This window comes from Mugil cephalus, chromosome 10 (assembly GCF_022458985.1).
Source record: "Mugil cephalus isolate CIBA_MC_2020 chromosome 10, CIBA_Mcephalus_1.1, whole genome shotgun sequence".
Classification (NCBI taxonomy): Eukaryota; Metazoa; Chordata; class Actinopteri; order Mugiliformes; family Mugilidae; genus Mugil; species Mugil cephalus.
The window spans coordinates 24,989,884-25,016,582 of NC_061779.1; the positions used below are offsets into that span (position 1 = coordinate 24,989,884).

Below are 26,699 nucleotides of genomic sequence, written 5' to 3' on the forward strand. Positions count from 1 at the left end.
GAGAAGAGATCCGAGGAGAAGCAGTCCCAGACTGGTCTTCTCTCAAGGCTGAAGTAGATGAGGGTGAAGCTGCTCAGCCTGGAGATGAAGAGGTCCAGACTCCTAAATCCAGGACGTGCAAACTGTCCCTGAAGAGAATGGGGGGCATAATTCAAGGGTTCTTTGTGAAACCTTTATTCAGAAAGCCTCGTGCTGGAGTCACAGTGGCATCAACACAGTCACCAGATGTCCCACAGCTGAACTCTGTGAAGGTCATTGTGCCTGAGCAGCAGCTTCCAGATGTTGCTGCTGTGGTGCTGGTTGTACCTGAGCAGCAGTTTCAGACAGGCTCCGCTGTGAGGGTGGTTGTACCTGAACATCACATACCAGACGACAGAACACCTCCAGAATGTGGACACCAGGAACCCTCCTCACTGGAGATCATAGTAGTGGAAGATGAAAACGCTGAGTCTGACGAAGAGACCAAGAGCTTCGCAGTGAGCCAGGCTTCAATTGTTTGCCCAGAGTCCAAGAAGAAACTGTCTTTGAAATTCAAGACTAAGGGCTTCTGTGCTAAAAGGATTTTCAAGGTGCGACCTGCTGTAGTCAGATCACCCTCTATGAAGTCATCAAAAGCTGCCTCTACAGATAGAGTTGCGTCTCAGCAGCAGGTCACTACTGTGGTGGTCACTGTTCCCGATGAGCAATTTTCAGAGGCCATGGCTGTGGTGGTCCTAGATCCTGAAGTCAAACCAGCCCAAGACTTTGAGCAGCTGGAAACCTCCTCTCTGGACAGAGTGGTTGAGGACAGCATTGCTCAGTCTGAGACTGAAAAAATTGAGGGTCTGAAAGCAACAGGTCCAAAGTCTAAGAAGAAATTGTCTCGGAAAGAAGTTGGAACCATATGTAGAGGCTTGTGTGTGAAACCACCTGCCCAGCTCTCACCAGAGGCCACCACCGTGGAGATCCCTGCACCTCAACACCACTCACCGAAAGACAAACCAGAAGATGTGCAGTCTAGAAAAACTAAAAGTGACATTCAATTATTTGACACATACACCCAAGAGACAGCCTCCATAGGAGACAAGGAGAGCTGTAAGACTAAAACAACAGAAACTGACACAGACAGAGAGGAGATCCGAGGAGAAGCAGTCCCAGACTGGTCTTCTCTCAAGGCTGAAGCAGATGAGATGAAGCTGCTCAGTCTGGAGATGAAGAGGTCCAGACTCCTAAATCCAGGACGTGCAAACTGTCCCTGAAGAGAATGGGGGGCATAATTCAAGGGTTCTTTGTGAAACCTTTATTCAGAAAGCCTCGTGCTGGAGTCACAGTGGCATCAACACAGTCACCAGACGTCCCACAGCTGAACTCTGTGAAGGTCATTGTGCCTGAGCAGCAGCTTCCAGATGTTGCTGCTGTGGTGCTGGTTGTACCTGAGCAGCAGTTTCAGGCAGGCTCTGCTGTGAGGGTGGTTGTACCTGAACATCACATACCAGACGACAGAACACCTCCAGAATGTGGACACCAGGAACCCTCCTCACTGGAGATCATAGTAGTGGAAGATGAAAACGCTGAGTCTGACGAAGAGACCAAGAGCTTCGCAGTGAGCCAGGCTTCAATTGTTTGCCCAGAGTCCAAGAAGAAACTGTCTTTGAAATTCAAGACTAAGGGCTTCTGTGCTAAAAGGATTTTCAAGGTGCGACCTGCTGTAGTCAGATCACCCTCTATGAAGTCATCAAAAGCTGCCTCTACAGATAGAGTTGGGTCTCAGCAGCAGGTCACTACTGTGGTGGTCACTGTTCCCGATGAGCAATTTTCAGAGGCCATGGCTGTGGTGCTCCTAGATCCTGAAGTCAAACCAGCCCAAGACTTTGAGCAGCTGGAAACCTCCTCTCTGGACAGAGTGGTTGAGGACAGCATTGCTCAGTCTGAGACTGAAAAAATTGAGGGTCTGAAAGCAACAGGTCCAAAGTCTAAGAAGAAATTGTCTCGGAAAGAAGTTGGAACCATATGTAGAGGCTTGTGTGTGAAACCACCTGCCCAGCTCTCACCAGAGGCCACCACCGTGGAGATCCCTGCACCTCAACACCACTCACCGAAAGACAAACCAGAAGATGTGGAGTCTAGAAAAACTAAAAGTGACATTCAATTATTTGACACATACACCCAAGAGACAGCCTCCATAGGAGACAAGGAGAGCTGTAAGACTAAAACAACAGAAACTGACACAGACAGAGAGGAGATCCGAGGAGAAGCAGTCCCAGACTGGTCTTCTCTCAAGGCTGAAGCAGATGAGGATGAAGCTGCTCAGTCTGGAGATGAAGAGGTCCAGACTCCTAAATCCAGCACGTGCAAACTGTCCCTGAAGAGAATGGGGGGCATAATTCAAGGGTTCTTTGTGAAACCTTTATTCAGAAAGCCTCGTGCCGGAGTCACAGTGGCATCAACACAGTCACCAGACGTCCCACAGCTGAACTCTGTGAAGGTCATTGTGCCTGAGCAGCAGCTTCCAGATGTTGCTGCTGTGGTGCTGGTTGTACCTGAGCAGCAGTTTCAGACAGGCTCTGCTGTGAGGGTGGTTGTACCTGAACATCACATACCAGACGACAGAACACCTCCAGAATGTGGACACCAGGAACCCTCCTCACTGGAGATCATAGTAGTGGAAGATGAAAACGCTGAGTCTGACGAAGAGACCAAGAGCTTCGCAGTGAGCCAGGCTTCAATTGTTTGCCCAGAGTCCAAGAAGAAACTGTCTTTGAAATTCAAGACTAAGGGCTTCTGTGCTAAAAGGATTTTCAAGGTGCGACCTGCTGTAGTCAGATCACCCTCTATGAAGTCATCAAAAGCTGCCTCTACAGATAGAGTTGGGTCTCAGCAGCAGGTCACTACTGTGGTGGTCACTGTTCCCGATGAGCAATTTTCAGAGGCCATGGCTGTGGTGCTCCTAGATCCTGAAGTCAAACCAGCCCAAGACTTTGAGCAGCTGGAAACCTCCTCTCTGGACAGAGTGGTTGAGGACAGCACTGCTCAGTCTGAGGCTGAAGAAGTTCAGGGTCTGAAAGCCACAGATCCAAAGTCCAAAAAGAAGTTGACTCATAAAGGAACCATATGTAGAGGCTTGTGTGTGAAACCACCTGCCCAGCTCTCACCAGAGGCCACCACCGTGGAGATCCCTGCACCTCAATACCAGTCACCAAAAGACAAACCAGCCCAAGACTTTGAGCAGCTGGAGACCTCCTCTCTGGACAGAGTAGTTGAGGACAGCATTGCTCATAACGTCCCACAGATCACTGTGGACATGGTTCATCCACTGATCGAATCCTTTTTCAACGGCATCACACCAGACCAGTGGGCATGTTTGAGATTAGGTAAACCAGACTATGTTACCAGTTCTATGCTGGCAAAGCTCCTCAGAGACTTGATCATGCTAATTTCCAAATTCATCCTGGAGAAAATCAATCAAAGGCGTCATATTTCTGAGGAAGCTGTCTTGATCAGCGTGGGCGACACACTTCCTCAAACCTTTGCTCAAGTCCTGGACATTAAAGAAGAGGTCCGCTCTGAGAACTCAGAGGTGTTGACCAGCTTAATTGCCCGAGACGTAGCTGAGAGCGTCAACTCCATCCTCTCTGCTGGCGAGGACACTGAAGAGCAGGAAGTACAACGACACGTCACTCCCAAAAGAAGAATCAGACGTATGGTTCGCTACATCAGCAAGATGTTGGAAGAATTTATTGGGATGATGACACACAAATCTCGAACAAATAAGAAGAAAAAGAAGAAAAGTGTGGCCACCCCCCTGGAAGATGAAGACACTGACAAAAAGTCAGAAGATCTGGAATCTACACAAACTGAAAGTGGCATTCAATCATTTGACGCATACGCCCAGGAGACAGCCTCCATAGGAGACAAGGAGAGCTGCAAGAACAAAACACCAGAAACTGACACAGACAGAGAGGAGATCCAAGGAGAAGCAGTCCGAGACTGGTCTTCTCTCAAGGCTGAAGCAGATGAGGATGAAGCTGCTCAGTCTGGAGATGAAGAGGTCCAGACTCCTAAATCCAGGACGTGCAAACTGTCCCTGAAGAGAATGGGGGGCATAATTCAAGGGTTCTTTGTGAAACCTTTATTCAGAAAGCCTCGTGCTGGAGTCACAGTGGCATCAACACAGTCACCAGATGTCCCACAGCTGAACTCTGTGAAGGTCATTGTGCCTGAGCAGCAGCTTCCAGATGTTGCTGCTGTGGTGCTGGTTGTACCTGAGCAGCAGTTTCAGACAGGCTCTGCTGTGAGGGTGGTTGTACCTGAACATCACATACCAGACGACAGAACACCTCCAGAATGTGGACACCAGGAACCCTCTTCACTGGAGATCATAGTAGTGGAAGATGAAAACGCGGAGTCTGACGAAGAGACCAAGAGCTTCGCAGTGAGCCAGGCTTCAATTGTTTGCCCAGAGTCCAAGAAGAAACTGTCTTTGAAATTCAAGACTAAGGGCTTCTGTGCTAAAAGGATTTTCAAGGTGCGACCTGCTGTAGTTAGATCACCCTCTATGAAGTCATCAAAAGCTGCCTCTACAGATAGAGTTGCGTCTCAGCAGCAGGTCACTACTGTGGTGGTCACTGTTCCGGATGAGCAATTTTCAGAGGCCATGGCTGTGGTGCTCCTAGATCCTGAAGTCAAACCAGCCCAAGACTTTGAGCAGCTGGAAACCTCCTCTCTGGACAGAGAGGTTGAGGACAGCACTGCTCAGTCTGAGGCTGAAGAAGTTCAGGGTCTGAAAGCCACAGGTCTGAAGTCCAAAAAGAAATTGACTCGTAAAGGAACCAAATGTAGACGCTTGTGTGTAAAACCATCTGCCCAGCTCTCACCAGAGGCCACCACCGTGGAGATCCCTGCACCTCAACGCCAGTCACCGAAAAACAAACCAACCCAAGACTTTGAGCAGCTGGAGACCTACTCTCTGGACAGAGTAGTTAAGGGCAGCATTGCTCAGTCCATGGTTGAAGAAGTTCAGGATCTGGAGACACATGTTCCAGCCAATCATCCAAGAAAGAGATGGTCTCTGAAAAGAGTGGGTACCGCATTTAGAGGCTTGTTTGTGAAACCACGTGCTGGAGAGGCATCAACGCAATCACCAGACGTTACCTCTGCTCGCCTCTCACCAGAGACCGCCACCATGGAAGTGACCAAACGTCACCAGTCACCGAAAGAGAAACGAGCCCAAGACTTAGAGCAGATGAAACCCTCCTCTCTGCAAGTTTCAATAGCTGAGGGCGACACAGTTCAGTCTGAGGGCGAAAAAGTCCAGGATCTGAAGGAGACACCTACACCAGCTACAACTCCAAGGAAGAGATGGTCTCTGAAAAAACTGGGTAGCGCGTTTAGAAGCTTGTTTGTGAGACCATGTGCTGGAGAGGCATCAGCTACAGTAACCTCTTCAGACGTTACCCCTGCCCGCCTCTCACCAGAGACCCCCACCATGGAAGTCACTGAACGTCACCAATCACCAAAAGAGACACCAGGCCCAGACTTTAGGCAGAAGGAGCCCTCCTCTCTGGAGTTCACAGTAGATGAGGATGACACTGTTCAGTCTGAGCCAAAATTTAACGAGTCCTCAACAGACGAGCAAGAAAGGTGCAAAACGTGTGTCAGCACTTTTGTTGAGTGCCTGGTTTTAAGGGCCTTTGCAAAAGCAAAAATACCATAGATTTCGACCAGTTTGAGGCCATCCGTTGCAGACTGTACATGAAAATCTGGGCTGAATTCCAGCGTGAGAATATTAACATCCCCACGAAAAGGTTCATGAAGCTCGACAAGGCCGTTTGGGAGGACCTGCTCAAAAGGTGGAAGTCTGCAGACGCTATTGTGTTTTTCATGGATCTAGAGCGACCAGTAATTGACCAAGTGATCGTGGCTTCTTTCAAAGAACATCTAATGAAGCCTAAACACAAAACCAGCTGGAACTTCTTCTGATTTCCCACTTCCCAGATCAGACACACGAGGAGACCTTCTGTTCTAGTGGTTTGTGCAAAACACAGACCAGTGGAGCGGGAGTTCCCTACAGTATTCATTTATTCCATTTATTTCTATTTAACTTCCTTTTATTCCATTTATTTCTATTTAACTTCCATTTATTTCTATTTAACTTCCTTTTATTCCACTTTATTGTCTTCTATCCAGTTTTATGTCATTTAATTCCATTGTATTCCATTTTAATCTATGTCATTGAAAAAAAAAATAAAGCATCAGAAAATAACATTTGAGTTATTCAATATCTCTTCTTTTTGTGTCAAACCTTTCAAACTTTTTTTCTGGTAGAAAAGACTGTTTTTGGAGTTCAGTTGTCGTTTGTAAATGAAGTTTTGGGCTTTGTAGGTTTGGTTTCTACTCTAAATATTGGTCATCAGATGAGATAACTAGTTGTATGTCTATATTCACTAAACAGCATCAGCTAGCTCCCAGGTTAAGTTCAGAATTCACTAGAGGAAGGAAAAAAGGAAGTAATGAAGGACGGATGGACGGAAGAAAGGAAGGAAGGAAGGAAGGATAGAGAGAGGGAAGGAAGGAAGGAAGCAAAGACAGAAGGAAGGAAGGGAGGAATCACCTGTAAAGCCCTGTGTTGTTTCCTGTGAGTGGTCACCTGTAGTTCCTGAGCAGGATGTCCAGGGCGGCCAGCGTGCAGAGCTTCAGGGCTCTCTGGTTCTTGCGGAGGAAGGAGGCAAGGATGGGAACGGAGTCGGGGAGAATCGGCCACAGACCGATTTTCAACGGGGAGCCGGCGATTACCGTCAGAGTTCCATACACAGACACAGGAAAAGAGATTGTATGACGACCACAGAGCAAAAACACACATTAAACATTCAGGGCATACGACCACAACACAACACAACCTGATTCAATGCTTCAATGATCCTGTCACACAAGAACATCATTAAAGGTCTCTGATAGAAAACTAATGTCAGTTCAGGTTTGGAACATTTTAAAAAACTTTGAGTTAAAAGCTCTCTCTGTAAAGGCCAGTCAGATCTCCTGGAGAATGAAACCTGGGGTAGGCTACAGCTAAACGGTGTTTAGGCTAACTTTATCTGGTATATGCTACCATACAATTGTCTGAAGCTAACGAAGTGGCTAACGTTATCTTTCTCAGGAAAATAGGCTAGCTCTACTTGAATTAGATTAACATACCATTACAAATGTGGGCGCTAGTGAAATAAGCTAGCTCTTTCATGTTGAGCATTTTAGCGCATAACGCTTGTTGGTGGATTATGCAATGGTAATTCAAGAAGTCCGGGAAAGCATCGTCCTGCCTGCACTTGGCAATAAATCCATTCAAGCGGCCAACCATTGCGGGTGCGCCATCCGTGGTGATAGACACCAACTTGTACACTGGGAGCTGGGTTTTATCGATAAAGTTTTTGAACGACTGAAATATGTCCTCTCCTCGCGTCTGTTCTTTCATGGGCAGTACTGTTAATAGCTCCTCTTTTGCAGTGATATACCCTTTCTTGAGTTCAAGAGAATAAAACTAGGGCTTAAAATTGTAGGTAACCAACTCGCTAGCTAGCTTGTTAGTTGTGCTGCACTTAGCACCGTTGTTTGCGTATGCGTGGTGACCTAAGTGTCAGAAAAATTCAGATGTCATCTGACTGGCTGCCCTGTATATCAATCAAGTGACGGGATGGATGATAGGCTGACATCTATTTTTTCCTTAATGTCATGCGATCTACCCATACTACCATCTATTTTTTTTTAATGTCATGCGATCTACCCATACTACCATCTTTTTTTTTTTTAATGTCATGCGATCTACCCATACTACCTTTGCGATCGAGTGATCGCAAATATCTAGGTTATTGTTTTATTGTTATTTATTGTTGCAACTTAAATAGTTACTGTCCGCTAAACTACACCAAGAAAACAACATCAACAAACTTATCTGACAGCCCTCCAGAACGTAACTTAAGAAGTAACTTAAGGTATCAAAAAAATACAGCATAAATTCATTTTACTTGACACTAAATGTGAACCACAACACCAGGTTTCTTTGCCTGGATTCCAGTTGTTTCTTGTAATGCAGCGATCCATTTACTTCTCTTTTCTTTGACTTTGGGAGCCTGTAAAAATATATCTCCGACTAATTTTCAAATCTGTTGGTATGGTCAATCGCATGACAGCTCCTCCCCCTTTTAAACATTTTTTAGTTTAGTTTAGTTTAGTTTAGTTTAGTTTAGTTTAGTTTAGTTTAGTTTAGATGCTATTAAAGCCTGTGATTCAAACTAATGCTGATAATCTCCATGCTCAACTGTCATTTTTTTTTTTTTTGCCACTCAGTGCCTATCATGTAACCTATCATGTTGGGGAATCCTACAATAAAATCAGATTATTAATCCTAGTCTGAGGTTGCAGCACAATGCAATAAGAGTATAATCATTCATTTAAATATTTGTACCTACAATCCTGTGGAACTCTTCCTTCCTTCCTCCCATTATAAAATCAAGGGGATTATGTGAACAGGAGGTCCATTCACTGCATTGTTGTGCAGGTGCATTGACTCAAACTGTTAAATCATGCATTACAGTAGTTCACCTAACATCTCTCATACAGATTGGTACGTGGTAAGTTACCACCCAGCACTGATGACCCCATACCCTGATCCTGACCCAGGCCCCCAACAGAGCTTTAACAGGGCTCATTGCAGGACAAGGGCCCGGCCCGTTTCATTCAGTCTTCTTTATTTCCCACAGTTACAAAAGCAACAGTTATTTACTTTTACATTCAATAAAATATACAATTCACCTGTGACCATACCCATTTTTCAGATCTGCATTCATGATCTAGTAGTCCAAGAACACCGTCTCCTTATTCAGCTTCTGTATTTTTTGATGGGATGGAGTTTATATAGTTCCTTAACTAGTACCTGGGAATATATGAGGATGATATTGATGACGCAATTACACAATGAAGGGTTCACATTTAGCGTACCCAATGAGCGACAGTGGTGGTAGTAGCTCAGGAGGTAGAGTGGTCTTCCAATAACAGAAAGGTTGGAGGTTTGATTCCACCCTATCCCTAGGCTGTCCGTTGTGTCCTTGGGTAAGACACTTGCCCCCCCTGGTGTATGATTGCGAGTGAGTGATGTTGGTGCTGGTCGGCCCCAGGGCAGCTGTGAGGTAGTTTACCACCACCAGGGTGTGACTGTGCGAATGAATAATGCATACAATTGTAAGTGCTTTGAGCATCTAAAAATGGAAAAGCACAATATAAAAACAATTCATTACTATGACTTTATGCCCAGGTCGTCTGACTGAACTATATTTCATATATATTTATAGTGCGGAACTCTGAGTGAAGTCACTCAACACAAATCACCTGTTCTGAAACTGAAAACTTAGAGTTTCCTGTCTCAGGTATGTCAGATCAGAGTTCAGGGTTAGACTCAGACTTTGTTGAACCCTCTTTCTGAAATAGGCCCTCGGACTGTATGTTTGTATAGACACAAAAGATATTACAAGAAGTAAGCGGGACCTCACCAGAGGTCACTTCACAGCGGTGAAGGGGTCTATAAGGCATGCAAGGTAGATGCAAATGCTCTGCCTCATCTTTTCTGAGGTCTCTAACAGAAACAGCACAACTCATAGGCCTGGGATATGTACTCCAGCCTTTATACAACTGGATGCTCAATGGATTGTCATTTTCGAAGAAATTCTGGACACAACGCATACGAAAACTAGTTCACTTTCTACTACGCGTGAATGTGTCCTAAGTTCAACATTATATAAAATAACAATATCAACCTTTGTTAGTTTAAATGCCCAAATACTTTTTGGGGTTGTCGTAATTACCCACATCACAACCTGCAGCAGTGCAAACAGGAAGCCTAGAAATAGTTGCCTGCCTCCTTTTCAGCATTGTAATTCCCAATTAAAGAGTTTGTTTAATGATGCTGTGTAGACTAAAGCTGTTAAGAGGCAACTTGTCGCCCCATATAGGTTTGTATTTGTGTGTGTACTTTTGCCTCAGGTGTACAGAGTAGAGCTGCTGCTGGTTATGCTAGGGCTGGGCTGCTGTTTCATCTGCCTCCCATTGTCCAGTTGAGATGCACCCTACTTAAGGACTTTCTAGTCTCCCACTCACTGCTCTTTCTAACCTGCCTTCTCTGTTTGCTTCAGGTACAGTCCACGCTCCAGCTTTCTTGCCAACCTGCTCCTGTAGATCCTTTAGTTTCTTTCTGGAACTGCGCTGCAGCTTTTGTTGAACTTCACTCATTAAAGTCCTGTCCTTGTGCCTGAACACGTAAGTCCTGCACCTGGGTTCCTTTGAGTTCCTTTGAGTTGAGAAATAAAACATCTGTTGTGCATTTAACATAAACGGGGGCCAAGGCAGTGTTCATTAGTGGTATGCAGCAGTTTTTCCTCCTGGTTAAAATGCTGATTCCTTGCTGCTCTTGTGGTACCTGTAAGTCATGCATGAATGTTGATTTGCTCCAGGTCTCAACAGATCACTACAGCATCTCATGATGTCCATGGTTATCAATAAAACATTGTGTGTTCTGGGTATTATGCAAAGAAATTCAAGATTCAAGATCACTTGAGGATAGGATGTGGATAGGGTTTCTAGAAAGAGTGGTTTCTGACACAGTCACATAAAAGGTTTTTAAACCCAAAGTTCACTGCTGTGTTTGTGGCTGTATGGTAAAAAATCTATATTTCTTTATTGATAGTGTAGCTTAATCAGTTCTACCAATGACATTGTTTCAATGACTGAACTTTGTTCCGGTAATAAACAATTAAATTATCTCTGGACTGTGTAACTACGTGTCATCTATACATCAAAAAGACCAACAGCTTGGAGAGACTTTAATACCTCAGCAGACACCGCACATTAAATTTGTCTCTCATTCATCCATTCATACAAATACACTCAGACACACACGCTCATTCCCTTGGAGCAACATAGTGTTCAGTGTCTTGGCCAAAGACACATAGTGCAAGGATCGGACCAAGAAACCCTGCAACTGGTAGATGGCCCACTCTATAACATGAACCATGAAAGAAAAACCAGCAGAAACCTAATCTGTTAAAGACAACAGAGATGTTCCTAATGAATACAAGTTTCTGCGATGTGTCTGATCAGAAAACATAATAAGTGACGCATGAAGGAGGGGCTGATGATAACTTATCAGCTTATAACCTGCAGCAGAAGATAAACCCTTCATTTATTTTATTTCCTGCACACATCCGATGACAGACTCAGATGAGAATCAACTAAGTAAGTAAATTATAATATTCTTTCAGTGCACAAATGAGCGTACTGCGTTACAACCGGTAGCCTTAGTTGTACAGTATTTTAGTTGTAATCTGCAGTAATATAGTAATCATAATCAACAAGAAAGTTTGAGCTCAGTGACAGTCTTAAAATTATTTGGCTTTGGAAGTTCTTTAAACCTTTTTGGCTAGTTGGCAAAGGGCAAGCAGTCTGTCACAGGGCCATTCACAAATTATTTTTTTCAGGAAAACCATATTTATGATGACAAGTAGGCAAAGACTATAATAGATGTTAATAAAAGATCATAATAAAAAGTGTACATCTGCACATTGTTGTAGAATTCAGTCCAGTTTGGTTCAAGTTATCTCATCTCAGCTCATCTGTTTTTCCTCATCAAAATAATCGATTCATTTCCTTCCATTCTGTTCTATTAGAACGGTCTTTCCGTCAAAACATGGAGGTCATAAAACCTTTCTGGACCATCTACAAAATGTTTGACAGGATGAAACACAATGATGAGCTGTACCCACACACATTGCAGAGGCTCAAGGCTATTGAGAAGCTGGTGGTTTTCATCAAGCAGAAGGAGCCAGACCAGATTTCTGTTGACGTGAAGGAAGCTTTGGAGAAACTCAACAAAATACTGTCCTCAGCTGTTGAACTGATCGAAAATTTCTCAAAGGCACACATGGTGAATCAAATAGTGAAAGCCACCAACTACAAAGCAGAGTTTGACAACCTGAACAGAAGTCTCACTGACGCCTTTGTGGCTCTATCTGGGGCTCTGCATGTTGACCAGGAGAAGAGACTGGCTCAGCAGCAGGACAAAATGTCACTTCTAGTGATCGGGCTGACTGAGAAGGAGATGAAACTAGCTCAGCAACAGAACAAAATGTCATTTCTAGAGATCGGGCTGACTAAGCAGGAGATGAAACTAGCTGAGCAGGAGGACAAAATGTCACTTCTAGAGATCAGGCTGACTGAGCAGGAGATGAAACTAGCCGAGCAGGAGGACATACTACAAGCAATGGAATCCCACTTTGCGAATGAAAGCAAAGCATTCTATTGTACTTTGCAATAGTGAAGAGAAGTGTGCATGTTTACCACAATCACAGAAAAAATCTACCTGCTTTACTGTGTAGCAACTACAAAACGAAACAGTCTGTGTGTTAGATGAAAACATGTGATGCACATATCCTTCCTGATAAAATCCTGATTACTGCCGTATGTGGTGGAATTTGTGTCCTTTGCTTTTGCATCGTTATTGTTTTTTACTAAAATCAAATAAAAAATTTATATGTACAGCTTGTTCTGGAGTTCTAAACATACTAAGCGTATATGGCTGTGCTGACAGCTGTGCAGGCTGAATTTAAGGACTGGACAAGGGACTTCTGTCACCAAGTGGAATGATCGTGGCAGTGATAACACAGCCACACCAAACCAACAAAACCAAGACAAGATGCAGTAACTGAAACTATAAATGAATAAATATCTTTATTTAAAGATATTTAAAAGATAAAACAATAGATGAAAACTACTACTTGGATGATCCAGTTAAGCCAAAAGGCTGTCCACTCATCCAGGAGGGGTGCAGATGATCCCTGGTCAGTATTGGCTATATGTACAAAGACTTGCATGGATTTCCTACTAAAACATGGCATATGCTCAAATCCAGAAAATGTTGTTCACACAAAAACACCCAGATGTATGAATCTGTGTGTATGCCGCTGTTCTGTTTATCCCAAGGGATAAATATATCTACAAAATACTTTAAAATGCAACTACATACCATATCTCAAGTAGCCCCTTGAATGTTGCAGACACAAAAGCATCACTGGATAAAGTGAGCAAGAAAGAATAAGACAGAAGAAGAAGTGTAGACCATCAAAAAGCTTTGCTATTTTAAGGCCTGTTTATACCTTGCATGAAGTGACCAGCTTTAGGTAGCGTGTTTAGATATACCATTAACTTGCGTCTACAGATTTGTCTACAGATCCAATCACAGGTTTGTGCTGTTTTCTAATTAACCATGACATAATTTGGAGCACAGCAGAATAATTTAACAGCACATGTCTCTAAAGGATCTCTACCAGTGTGCCAGAACAACTGTTTTATGTGTGTACGTTGTGACTTTTGGTTCACACATTAAATTAGTACTGATTGATGTCCATACTGACATTAGTTAAACCTGCATAAAACTTATATAACTCAAGCCCCCATACGCACTGTAATCTCTGATATATTCTGAACAGGCCTTTGGTACAAGATAAAATAAGACAATCCTTTAATTCATCCAACAGTACAGTTGACACTTGCCATAAAGATAATATTTTTTTCCTCCGCTGCCCAAAACATCCTCTTTAGCCAGGGATTTGTACTACATGCTAAAGACTGACACCTTACTCTGCTAAAGATTGCGAGCATTACCTTTATACAGTAATAAAGCCTGGACTGTTTGCTTTGTATTACTGTTGTCTAGGCTACATAAACCTTTGTCTTAGGTTCATTTGGGGGCACTGAGGCGTGATTTATTATCAATTTTATGAAGTGACTATGCTGGATATCAGTTTGATATCATGTAACGTAAAGCTCTCAGTTTAAGTATTAAGTATTAAGCTGATGTTAGTGCCAACAGTATTGGGTCAACAGAATGCTTTAAATACCGTTTGTAGCCAGGGAGTGATATTGATTTCTTTGTTCTGCCACTGCCACTGTGGCTTTTCCAAAGTTACTAGCCACTTGTTTACTTGAACTAGTCAACAATGTAATGAGGCTATGGTCCTCATTGCATCGTGGGTTTGATTCCCACCTTTCTTCAGTTGTCCCTATCTAATACAGGTGCAAAAGCCCCCCAAAAATATCTTTTTTAAAAAGATTTATAAACCTTTCAAATGTAAATCACCCCTTTATACACATATCAAGAAATATTTACACTGCAGGTCATTATCGAGCATTCAGCTCCGTTAAGGTTCTGCACAGGTCTTAAGCTCCTTTTATATGAAAATATGCAGTCTATAGTAATAAAAAAAAGTGTGGTTTCTTATCACATATTAAAAAACCACTTGGAATACAGCTTACAACTAAATTATTCAATAATGTAACTCAAAATGATGATTAAAGGAGATTTTTACGTGTAAAATTAGCTTTTCTAGTTATTGCCAAACTGAATAAATGTATGACCCTTGTAGCCAATATTACATTTGCAGCAAACACTTAATCATGATGATGCTAACATTAGCTGATGTCAGTCATCAGAGTTGTTAGTTACAATGTTAAAAATTCCAAATTCATGCTATAAAGTCAAAGTAGTGAATATTGTTGCTGAACTGAAATGACCATAGGTAATGACAGAGCACAGAGTTCCGTTACTGTAAAGCAGATATTTTTTTTTTAATGAAAGGGTTAATGTTTGCAAAGCTTCATGCTGTATTTATGTCACGATTAATTAATTTATAATTATGCAATTGTTACAGGTCCCATGGATGGGGACCTCGGTGACCAATGTTACCTGAAAAAGCAGGTGGAGAACAAATAAGGAAGACATGATATGTCTCCGTTTTCCTCCAGAACGTGTCTGAATCAGATTTATTTTACACAAAATGAAAGCTTTGTTAACAACAAACATATCATGCAATTGAGCCTTTTCTTCGTTCACATCACTTCATTGAATTACAAATCTGTTCTCTTTATATTTCCTCAGTTTCTCCAATCTCCACGTCCTAATCACAGTTCCGTCCTGCCATCAAATTGAAAAATAATGGTCAATCATGAGACTTTTTTAACACTGTGATTGGGTTGTACCAATGAGTGTGCAGGAAAAATAATGAACTGTATTTGAGTAACTGTATTTGGCCTTCAATCAATTTTTGGCAGGTGCAAATGCCTATTTTGTGTTGTAATGGCCATTTAAAATGATTCTAAGCTGTCCTGTGAGCTCTAGTGTTTATATTATGAAGCTCATGAATGAGATCAAGTCATATTTAGGCAGAAATAACCTCTCAGTAACTATACTATGCCGTCAATCAGTTTTTGCGAGGTGAAAACTGATTGAAAACTGCAAAACACATCCAAACATGCAACCCAGCCCAGATCAGATAAAAACAATGCAGTCACGAGGATCATTGCAAAAGTTATCATATCTTTATTGAAACCCCACCAATAAATCATATTCATTATTGTCTAATTTTGAAAGACAGGGCTAAACAAAGTCATCAGACATACCAAGCACACAGACGTGTCTATCACGTTATTGCCATGCCTGATTTCGCCACAAACACATACACTTCTTTTGGCCACAGTTGTAATAATTACGTAACAACAAACGTTAAACTTTCGAAGACGCATGCCTTTGCTATAATGCTTACATAATGCTTTTATTATAATGCTTACATTATAATACAGTTGTGTGTATCTGCATATTATGACCATTTAATCCGTTTAATCCAGAAAAAAAGCAGACGTTTTTTGCGCTACCGCTCAACGGGCTGCTGTGAGCGCTCCCACGGCCAGAAATCCGATTCTGGCAGGCAATCACTTTTTGTCACGACACCGGCACAGACCTGCGACTTCTTAAAGAGACAGTACATATTTACATATATGTGTATGTGTTTATGCCCTCAGCTAGTCTGGCGCGAACTGAGAGAAACACCACGCCTGCGACTTCTTAAAGAGACAGTACAGGTATTACCACTGGTCGGACAACATCCAGGCATACACATAGGCAATAAAACACACCTAAAACATATAGGAAACAATATTCATCAGGATTTGGCGACTTTTTAAACGTAAAAGTAAAGATGTAATTTCAACCTGGTTACATCCACATATTTTCTACTAAGATGGTTCAGAGCAATCATGAAGTTTGAGTTTTATCCTCTAAGTGTAGACATAACAACAGCTCAGCTTAGTCTCAGTTCAGCATAGTCAGCAAAAACTGTCACATCCCTCCCTGGTGTGGTAGTGGTACTAGTTTCTTTGTCCTGCATGATTATATGTGGGTTACTGACATTTGATCATCCTGCCTGTGGCTTTCATCTCCCTCGTCACTCAACAGAACTGCACTTAAACAATATATGTAGTGTTAATCATTTAAAGCTACAGCTTTGTTTCGTGTAATATTTTAAGAATGCTTGTGCTATGCTGTTTTTTCTTTCAAGCATAAACCATATTGTGTGCAGGATTCAATAGGATCTATTAGCAGAAACCTCATACAGTACTCATGATTATTTTACTTAGTGTATGGTCACCTGTAACTACAAACTTCTCTAGAGCCATTTGTGTTTCACCAGCATATCTTTACATGTTCTGTGGAACAAAGAAACAAAGCCCTTGCTCTATAGAGAGACTTTTGCCTTTTCAGTTACACACTTGGAAAGAGAGGAGTAACAAATGAGTTAGTTTCATTATGCAACACCACCACCCAATGTCATATCCTTTACACTGAACCTTTAAGTGTGACGTAGGTTTCCTCTTTCACCTAAGCCGGTGTTCACGGGTGTGTCATATGAAGTCATCGTGTTTGGAGGTTAATTAAAAAACAGTTAGTCTGGATATCTACTGATTTATTCCCCTTTTGGGAAATATACCTCAGCTTCAAGGATAAAATAAACAAATTTTGGGCTTGTCAGAGCGGTGATACACACACACAGAGTGGGGAAGGACTCAGAGAGAACCAGGAAGCTGCGAGCAGCAGAAGGAGGACCTACAAGTCTACGGAGGCCACTTTCATTTTCTTTCAGTGCTCACAAACTACATACAGCCTACCTGAGTTGACACAGGCAGCTTTTAGTGACTCCCTCTAACACGTAAGTTTTCTTTTGATTCCTTCTCGAGTAAAGTATTCTGCCACCTGGACTTCTGTGATTGAGTTTTCTGTATATGCAGAATTCAGTTGAGGTGAGGTCATTTATCTACATCAGAACTTCATTCCAAAAAATGCCGTGACGTTGATTTGCTGTTTTGCTGTAGAGGAACAGTTCTTAGGGCGCCAGTTATACAAAGACAAGCTATTTTGTCTGGGGCTATAATTACCCTTTCACTGACGACTGGTTTGGTCAGCTTGTGGTATTTTCCTGCTTGTTTGAAAGACATGCACAAAGAGCGTGAACTGACAAGCCCTGATGGTAAGATGAACATAAAGATATGCAAAAGTGGAATCACTGTAGTATGTTGTACTTTGTGGTACACTTTTAGGTGTTGGTTTGGTGAATAATGATTCTGTTGTCGCTACATACTAGTCAGGGTGCATGGTTGATCATATGAAGGACACGTCTCTCATGCCAAAGGCCAGGGATCATATCCAGAGTCTTGTTTGTGGTTAGTTTTAGGCAACAAAAGCAAAGTCATTAGATTCATTACTAGGATGAAATCATTTGTTCTCTGCAAGTTGTCAGCAAACATCTGGACACATTATGTTCATCTGAATCATTCTTTCTAGTCAGTAACACATGACACATGAGGAAGGCTTCACTTCCTGTTCTATAACATTTTTTCCTTTTGTCCGGTTGAGCACATTTTAAGGAAACAGCCATGGGCCCCTTACAAACATGAGAATCTGCGGAACTGTCAGTATGAATTATAGACTGTTTCCTCACTCAGGCTAAACTCAGCATTACAGGCCTACTTGATTGGATTCTTAGAGACACATAACATAACAGCAACACAACAGCAGCTCAGTATATGGCCTCATCTTATCAGTAATCCTTGAGAAAATCAAACCTGCTCACATATCCAGCTGACCACACGTCAACATCAGCAACACAATCCTCCATCCACAGTGGAAAGGAAAGGATTCAGCTTTGTTACTGTATTAGTCTTATGAAAATCCGTGCCCGGCACATGTGTGGACACAGGTGTACTGACCAAAAGACGGGGAGAAGCCAACGGGCACATTTCAGTTAAGCAATCATAACCTAAGCCCAAACAAAGCTGGCTTCCAACCATTTTGATTAAGGTTATTATATGACATGTTGATATAGTATGGGCTATATTTAAACCAGGTTTGCTCAGTTTGTGCTTCTGTGTTTCATGATCTACATCTTTTTCCTGTCCTCTCTGTCTTTCTAGCCAATCATGGACTTTATAGATCCCATCCTGTCCATAGCCTCACAGATCTACACGCTGGCTGAAAATGTTAAGGCCAATAAGAAGCGCTGCCGCCGCGTTTCAGACCGAGTGAAAGCCTTGGATGAGCTGGTAAGGTCTATCAAAAAGAGGAAGCCAGACCAAATCTCTGCAGAGGTAAAGCAAGCCCTTGGGGAACTCTCAATCACCCTGAACTCAGCACAGGAGCTCATTAAAAAATACACGCTGGCCAACTGGGTGCGGCGGGTCCTGAGCTCCAGCAGCCACGGGGACGAGTTCAGCAGCGTGAATGAACGCCTGAACGATGCCTTCCAGATCCTGTCCGGGGCTCTGCAGGTGGAGCAGGGGAACATTCTGTACAAAGTGTTTGAACTGAGCCGCAGGGCAAAAGAAGATGATGCGGACGGTAGAGATGATGACAAAGAGCTGGAGAAATGTGAGGAAAACTGATAACTTGGTGGGAAAAATATTAAAAAAACAATTGTTAGAATAGTGAATTTATTCTCTGAATAGATAAATAAGTATTATAGAGGTTGACTGTGTAAGTGAAAATTGAGGACAATAATTACCCAGTGCATAAAAAATTAGACATAAATATTTAAAAAATCCCAATAATATGGAATTGATTTCTGATTATTCTAAGATGAAATTGTCATCTTTTACATAATCATTTAATTAAATTAGAAAAACTAGCAAAACAAATGACATGTTGGCATCTCCTAATGCAGACTGCATCATGAAATGCATTACAATAACTAACAGGCAAACATAGACTTCTGGACAACACTCACTTTACCCCAGTTCGTATAACATTTACTTAAGGTTCTCATCTGAGAAGCTTCTTCATGCCAGTTTCTGGTTGTTAACAGAAACAAGTAAAGCATATACACCCATAGATGTTCATATTTAAACCTCAACTAGTTGCCTGCCCCTCAGAGCTGAATCACTCGCAACAAAAACTGACACCTTGACAGCCCATGTTACATGGTACGTCATATACGTATATAGTCTGGCTTTCTCTGTGTCATAAGTGTCTTTTTTTTGTTTATTCCTCAGGTCTCCTGGAGTACATGAAATCTCAGCAAGAGAAAACGGACGCCATGCTGAAGAGCTTTGAAGAGATCAAAATCAATGTGGCTAAGGTCGTGGAGACGTGTGAGTAGACCATCATTTAAAGCTGCTCAACAGTACATAGTACTAGCTTAAAAACCCTAATTATTTACCTTGTAGTATTTTCTGCCTGGTGCAGCCAGCAGTACAGGTGTGAACATCACATCTATGACCTCTATAGAATTATATATGAAACATAACCCATGGGGCGGCACAGTGGCTCGGTGGTTAGCGCTGATGCCTCCCAGTGAGAAGGTCTGACCTCTGAAGGTACCAGCTCTCTCTCCCATAAACAGAGATGTTGTCCTCTGGATTGAACAGGAGTGGGACAGTGAGTGGACAGAAAGGAACCGACAGATCTGATCCATCCATCTCATGCAGAGACCTTGTGCTACATTCAAGCAGACGTTGTGGTCCGTGGCATCAAGCCCAGGTGCTAAATGCAGCTCAGGGTCTCCACATGAGATTGAGTCCAGACTCAAAGACATGGATTTCTTTAGCTGCAGTAAGCAGCTGTGCTCCAAAAAGCCTCTGGGCCGAGGTGATCCCATTCAAAACATAGCTAAAAGAACCTTAGTCTAACTGACAGCTGGGATGGCTATTTTGCAGTTTGAAACAACTTGCCAGCCGGTATCTGACTCATAAACAAACGTTTAAAATCATTCACGGGGAAATCAGTGCTTGTTACATATTTTAATGTGCAACTTTTGGTTTCCGCAAATTTCTACAGCACTGGTAGAGTGCAGAATTAAATATAAAATGTTGGAATAAGCTGCTGACATGTTAAAGGTATAGTCAATGCTGCCCATTAATGACCAAAACAAATCTATCATTACAGGTTTAAAGCTGTCATTGGTAAATTTCCATCTGTAACGGAGGATGGAGTTTTTGATCTTTCCGTAATGGATCCTTCCTCTGCCTGATTGCAGCTAAATAATACCTTGTGCTTTATTGTATTTGGTTATCTATTAATTTTATGTTACAGTGAACAAGCCCAGCATCACTAACGAGGACATCCGAATGATTAAACCAGAGGAGCTGAAGTACGAATATCCAAAAAAGCCCTTCATGACGACGCCAAGCTCTGTGGTCTATAAAGGAGAATATCGTGGATTCACAGTGGCCATCAAGAGATACACTGACCCAGTGGACACCAGCCCAGGGTCTGTGCTGCACATCAGTATGATTAAAACACTGGAAAATGATTTTCATGGCATCAGTCAGTGTTTAGGCCAAATGGGATTTGATGTATTTAAATTATCTGAATGAGAAACATGCAGGTTTCTATGGTAACAATAAAATGACTAAATAAATGATGTGAGGTTGGACTTAAAGTCAATGACTGCTGAATGAATTCTTCTTGCAACCTTTAAGTATGAGGCATAATGAAATATGTCACCCTATCTCGTCTGTTTGCAGGGAGGTGCAATCCATTTTCAAAAAGGAAGTCGACACCATGAAGCGCTTTGAGTCGCCCAACATCCTGAGAATGTTTGGTATCTGTGTCCAGGATGAGAACGGTGAGTGGACTTAAGCATGTGAGCCACATAGGGCATGGTATTGTTTCCAGCAATGTAACATGTCATTGTGACTGTCTCCAGGATCCACACCTCAGTTCCTCATCATCATGGAGTACTGTAAGAAAGGAAGCCTTCGACAGGTCCTGGACTCTCCTGCCTATAAACTGTCCTGGATCAAGAAAGCTCGCATGTGTCTGGATGCAGCGCAAGGACTCTATCGGTCTGTAGCAACTAATTGACTGATTTATAGGACGAAGGGGCATGTATTTTTTGGCAAAGACGAATAAGTAAAAGAAAAAAATGCCAATATAATTCACCAACATCAGCACATATTTTGGACCACAAATAATAGAATAACATGTCACATAATGATATAGATTTTTTACAACAGTAATTGTATTTATAATAAAATGTGTTAATAGGTATAAATTAAACTGATAAGATAATACTTGAACTGTTGTCTCTCAGACTGCATCAAACAGAAGAAAAAAGTAAGGTCCACGGGTGCATCAACAGCAGCAAGTTCCTGGTGGCAGAAGGCTACAGAGTCAAGGTACCAAAGCCAGCGATGTGAAGTTTATGCTCCTCTGTTAATTTGACACTGCAGCTTTGACCCAGACCCTACACAGACCCTAGCCTGAAGCACAGTGTAACTGCAAGAACTATGATTGGTCCACTTGGTAATGGTAGTATTTTTGACAACCATATCTGCAGTCCAAAAGGCGTTGACTAAAGGCAACTGGACTTGTAGAATTTCTTGAAGACGTTTGGCCACTCATCCAAGTAGCTTCTTCGGTTCTGAGAGCCTAGTGGGAAGTTGAGGTTTAAACAGAAAAACTCTGTGGGTAAACCTACCAGAAATTTATTGACTAGAAAGTGGTGCCACTATTTTCATAATGGCTGGGTACTTAACTGTCGTTAAGAGGGGGGACTGTTGTTTAATTAACTGATTGTTAAATAAAGATGGACCACATTGAGGTGAACACATTTCAGCAAAATTTCAGTCACCAAAGTTGAAAGTGAAGCAGAAAGGAGAAGAACATTTAATCTGACCAACAAAAAAGACATAGCGGTGACTACTGCTTGGGTGAAGTTTATACAGAGTGAGCCAGACTGACGAGCGAAGTATAAATATCTCACATTGCCATAGGCTATGTGTGTAGGTTATGTTGTCTATGTCCAGAAAAGGCGTCTGTGAGCACCTCACATATGTAACATATCAAAACCTAAATCCCCACCAGTCATTTAGATGTGAAGAAGCTACTTAGATGTTTGGTGAAAAGCCATCAAGAAAACTCAAACAAGTTCAGTTATCTTTGTTTTAGCTTGGGCTTTAGATACAGCACTGATGTTGTTGTCATTTCCAGCTGGGAGGATTTGAGCTGGCGAAAACCGAGACGTCACTGAAGAAATTGACGAGGGACAAGGATATGAAGTCCTTATGCTATTCCTCTCCCCAGGCACTCAGCAACATCAACCACATATACAGCAAAGAGTGCGAGATGTACAGGTCAGCACCAGCAAGGGCTCACCCTGTACAACTGCTCAGAGTCACCAGTACATGATTTTAATGATCTTCAGGATGGAACACTGATGGTTTTTCTATGGAGCTTTGTTTGCTCTTTCAGACAGGTCATCTATAACCAAGTAGTCTGCAGATATGTTCTGTAAATTCTACTAAAAATGTAAGAACCAACGAGTGAATGAAGATGAAATTATTTAATCCTATGATTAAACAACAAATGTTTCCTCTCTGACTTGATGCCTCACAGCTTCGGAATCGTCTTGTGGGAGGTTGCAACACGCAAAAAACCTTTCCAAGGTGAGCTCTGTCAAAACTTGCAGAATAAAGCCTTTTTAAGAATCTTAGGTGTTTTATTTTGGAGCAGCAAGACTGTGAACAAACATGACTCATATCACAAATTCAAAAGTCTTAAAGGTAGACTGCAGCTTTTTATGGGGGATTTTATTATTTACATGATCCAATCCATTCTCACACTTCTTCCAGGTTATAAAAATGAACAAATCTATCAGCGAGTCTGCCAAGAGAAATACCAAGAGCCACTGCCCGATGACTGCCCTAAAGCACTGGGAGATCTGATCAACGCCTGCCGTGCTTATGATAGCTTCGAGAGGCCGTCTGCTGGAGGTAAATTACAGTCTCGTCCATCTTCATGTTAGGTAGGTACATCTCAAGAAAACATCTAACATGTAATACTGCATGTTTCTCTGTTGCAGTGTTGGTGGATAAGCTGCGCAGTGTGGTGGCACAGTTAGAGGAGCAATAAAAGCCATCAACTGCCCATTTGCTGGTTAGGATCATCCTCATGAGAAAAAAAAGTGGAAAATATACAGTAACATATTCCAGTATTTTCTTGAGTGCACTGGTGACATGGGGGAAAAAAAGGAAATAACACACAGGGAATTATGTCATGAGAAAGAAAAAGTAAATAAAATGATTTTTGCTATGAAAAAGACATTAAAATTGTAATATTAAATTGCACATTTGGTTTTGAATACACTTATTTTGTGAGGGTTACAGCATCTTATTCAGGTTTATGTTGGGGAGCTGTAAAGCTCCCCAACATAAACCTGATTGCCATGGATTAAATGACTGGTAATCCATGTGGATTGGAGGCTCCCCTGGTCACCTGATTCCTCATCACCACATGGAGTTATTGTGCAGACAGCCCTTGTAGAGTTGTGTTATGGGACGTCATCCTGTTAGAAAAGTAATGATCCTCTTCATTCTCTACATCCTCCCCCTTGGCCAGATCATCCGTCAACATGGACTCCATTTCCACTGTTACGCCGACGACATCCAATTGTATATCTCCACCAAAACCATCACCAACACCACCAAATCCACACTCAGCAACTGTCTCATAGAAATTAAATCATGGATGCAAACAACATCTTCAACTGAACAGTGACAATTCAGACATAATCATCATTGACCCCTTGTCCCACACCAAAGCCAGTCACAACTTCTCCCTCACCTTCTATAACTGCACTCTGTCTCCCTCATCACACACCCGTAACCTAGGAATCACCTTCGACAGTAAGCTAAGAACATAGCCCGTCTCCACCCCTCACTCACCTTCTCTGCTGCAGAAACCGTCATCCGTGCATTTATCACATGCAGATTGGACTACTGCAACAGCATCCTCTGTGGTTCACCATCCAAACTCTTCTGTAAACTGCAATACATCCAGAACTCAGCCGCACGCCTGCTCACCCACACCCGCTCCAGAGACCACATCACTCCCATCCTCCATGACCTGCGCTGGCTGCCCATCAGTCACCGCATACAGTTCAAAATCATCCTCCTCACACACAAAGCACTTAACAACATGGCCCCTCCCTTGACCTCCGCTCATCTGAAGGAAACTTCCTCACGCCACCCACAAGGACCAAGCACCAAACCTGGGGAGAGAGAGCCTTTTCCATTGCTGCCCCCTCCCTCTAAAACTCACTCCCTAAACCCATCCGTACATGCACACACTTCCCAACGTTCAAATCAATGCTCAAAACACACCTTTTTAAATTAGCTTTTAAGATATAATTTCTGTGTGTTTTATACTGTTCTTCTGTGTTTTTTTTATATGTTCTAAAGTGTTCTGCACAGACGTTGTGGTATATAATTTCAAAATGTTCCCTTTGCTGTTCAGTGTTATGTTGCAATTTTTACTATAACAGTGTGACCCCTAGTGCACAAATCACAAATAGGAGTTTCTTTTGTTGGAAAATTGCCGCCTTCTATTTTTGCACCACATTGGACCCATTTGAAGCCTGGTTTTGGCCCCTATGCCATATCTTAAATATAAATGAATAAATAGATAAAATGAATGAGGACTGGAAATGATTTACGCACGTGTTTTCAGGAAATTATATTTAAAAACACATGCTCACATTACTGTAAAGATGAAATGTTAACATCATTTTGCTATTGGTGTAACTTGTTTGAACCTCAAACATCCTCTCTTTCAGAAATGACCTGTTGAACGTTTACAAAGTTGTTATTCAGAAGATTCAACACTGTAGCTCTGTAGCCTTTTGGAGCATTAACTCAACTTAAGCGTGTGAAGTGTAAAGGCTCCACCTAGAGGTTAGTGCACCAAAGCCCAAGGCCCTGCAACTAAATGCTACTCTCATGGCAAGTCTGAAAGTCTGTTGTTACTTTCACTTCACCTCATCATTTAGTTGTTGTGTTTGATGTTAATGATCTTTGTGAATAAAAAGGTATTTGGTGTAGCCAAGTGATGTTTATAAGCTAAAATATTCCTTTCAAGTTGCATTCCTTTGCAACAGTATCACTTTTTTATCTTTATATCTTTACATTTCCATGTCCTTCTTTTTAATTTTTTTTTTTTTTAAATGTAATTTTTAATAAAAAATTTAATTAATAAAAACAGATACACAAATACAAAAACGCACATACAAAAACACAAACACACACAAGGGAGGCGAACACTACTCTGTCACATAAAGATGCCATTTTGTCCATCTTACAGCATACAGCTCTGTTTTGATTGTAAGACTGCAGGTCATTTGCTCCATTGATCGAATTTCTTCTACAATGTCCAGCCAGTGGTTCAGTCCAGGCTGGTCAACTCTCAGCCAACATCTTGTAATGGCTTTCTTAGCGGCAAGTGATAGGATCTTGAACAGGTAAATGTCTTCTTTACCTATTACATCATCTGGTATCAGTCCTAGATGTATATACCGAGGATCATAAGGAATATTATATGCAAAGATTTCACCCATGGCTCTTAAAACTCCCTCCCAAAATGACTGTATTTTCATACATGACCAAAATATATGAGAATAGTTGGCATTCAGTTGCCCACAATTTCTCCAACAGTGTTGTTGTTGGTCTAATTGTTTATTTTAAATTTTTGGTGTATTAAAAAAAAAAAAACGTGTCAAATTTTACAACCGAACTCCCTCCATTTTTAGACTTTGTTGAAGTATGTTGGATCTTAAATGTGGACTGCCAATCACTCCCAGACAACTCAATACTGAATTCTTTTTCCCACTTCACGTTTCAATCACTTCATTCCCTTCCAATGAGATTTCTTTCTTAATTTCTGTCTCATAAAAGTGTTGAACGTATTTGTATAAATCTCCATTTTCCAGTCCAAACTCATTTTTAAGTTGTCTAAATGATTTAAAATATTGCTTATCTACCAGTGTACATGTAGCTGTTATCGCTCCACCTTTCAAAGGTCTTGTCTTACATTCCCGGTCTTATCCTGGGGGAGTGAGGAGGCCAAATCAACAGCTTACAGTCTCCTGTTAACATACTTTTTAACCACATCATACCATATTTCAAACAATTCTCTCATGATTGAGTTTTCACCCTTAAGATCCATATGCTCTTTTCCACTTAACTTGACTGTGGAGGGGCCTGACCCAGGCTCGTCTCAATGTCCTTCCACCTGGCTTGATAACCCGGAGAGCACCAGTACACTATGTATCTTAACTGTGCGGCATGTGAATTTTATCGTTTATTAGTTTTTAGTTTGTCTCATAAATTCTATTGAATCCTTAAGTTATTATCACTCCTAGATATTTTATTGACTTAGCATTCCATTTTAATTCATATCTCTCCCTGATTTCTTTATTTGACTTGTAGTTAAGACCTGAGTTTTAGACATATTCAATTTGTAGCCTGACATCAATCGAAATTCTTTCTCATTTTGTTAATTAGTTTTGTAAGCCTGATATTTGGAT

At 41.8% G+C, this 26,699-nt stretch overlaps 1 protein-coding gene across 2 annotated transcripts; it reads left to right on the forward strand.

Moving 5' to 3' along the window:
* The first annotated feature begins 16,736 nt into the window (after positions 1–16,736).
* LOC125014330 (mixed lineage kinase domain-like protein) lies at positions 16,737–25,339 on the forward strand. 2 transcript variants are annotated; one of them, XM_047595306.1, is made up of 11 exons: positions 16,737–17,054; positions 18,316–18,769; positions 19,390–19,488; positions 20,429–20,606; positions 20,863–20,963; positions 21,045–21,183; positions 21,432–21,516; positions 22,331–22,473; positions 22,736–22,785; positions 22,972–23,144; positions 23,738–25,339. In XM_047595306.1, the coding sequence occupies exons 2-10, from the start codon at positions 18,322–18,324 to the stop codon at positions 23,142–23,144; spliced, it is 1,416 nt and encodes a 471-aa protein (XP_047451262.1). In that variant the 5' UTR covers positions 16,737–17,054; positions 18,316–18,321; the 3' UTR covers positions 23,738–25,339. The 2 variants fall into 2 exon arrangements, with proteins under 2 accessions (XP_047451262.1, XP_047451261.1); XM_047595305.1 differs by having other exon boundaries at positions 22,972–23,112; positions 23,202–25,339.
* Positions 25,340–26,699: the final 1,360 nt, after the last annotated feature.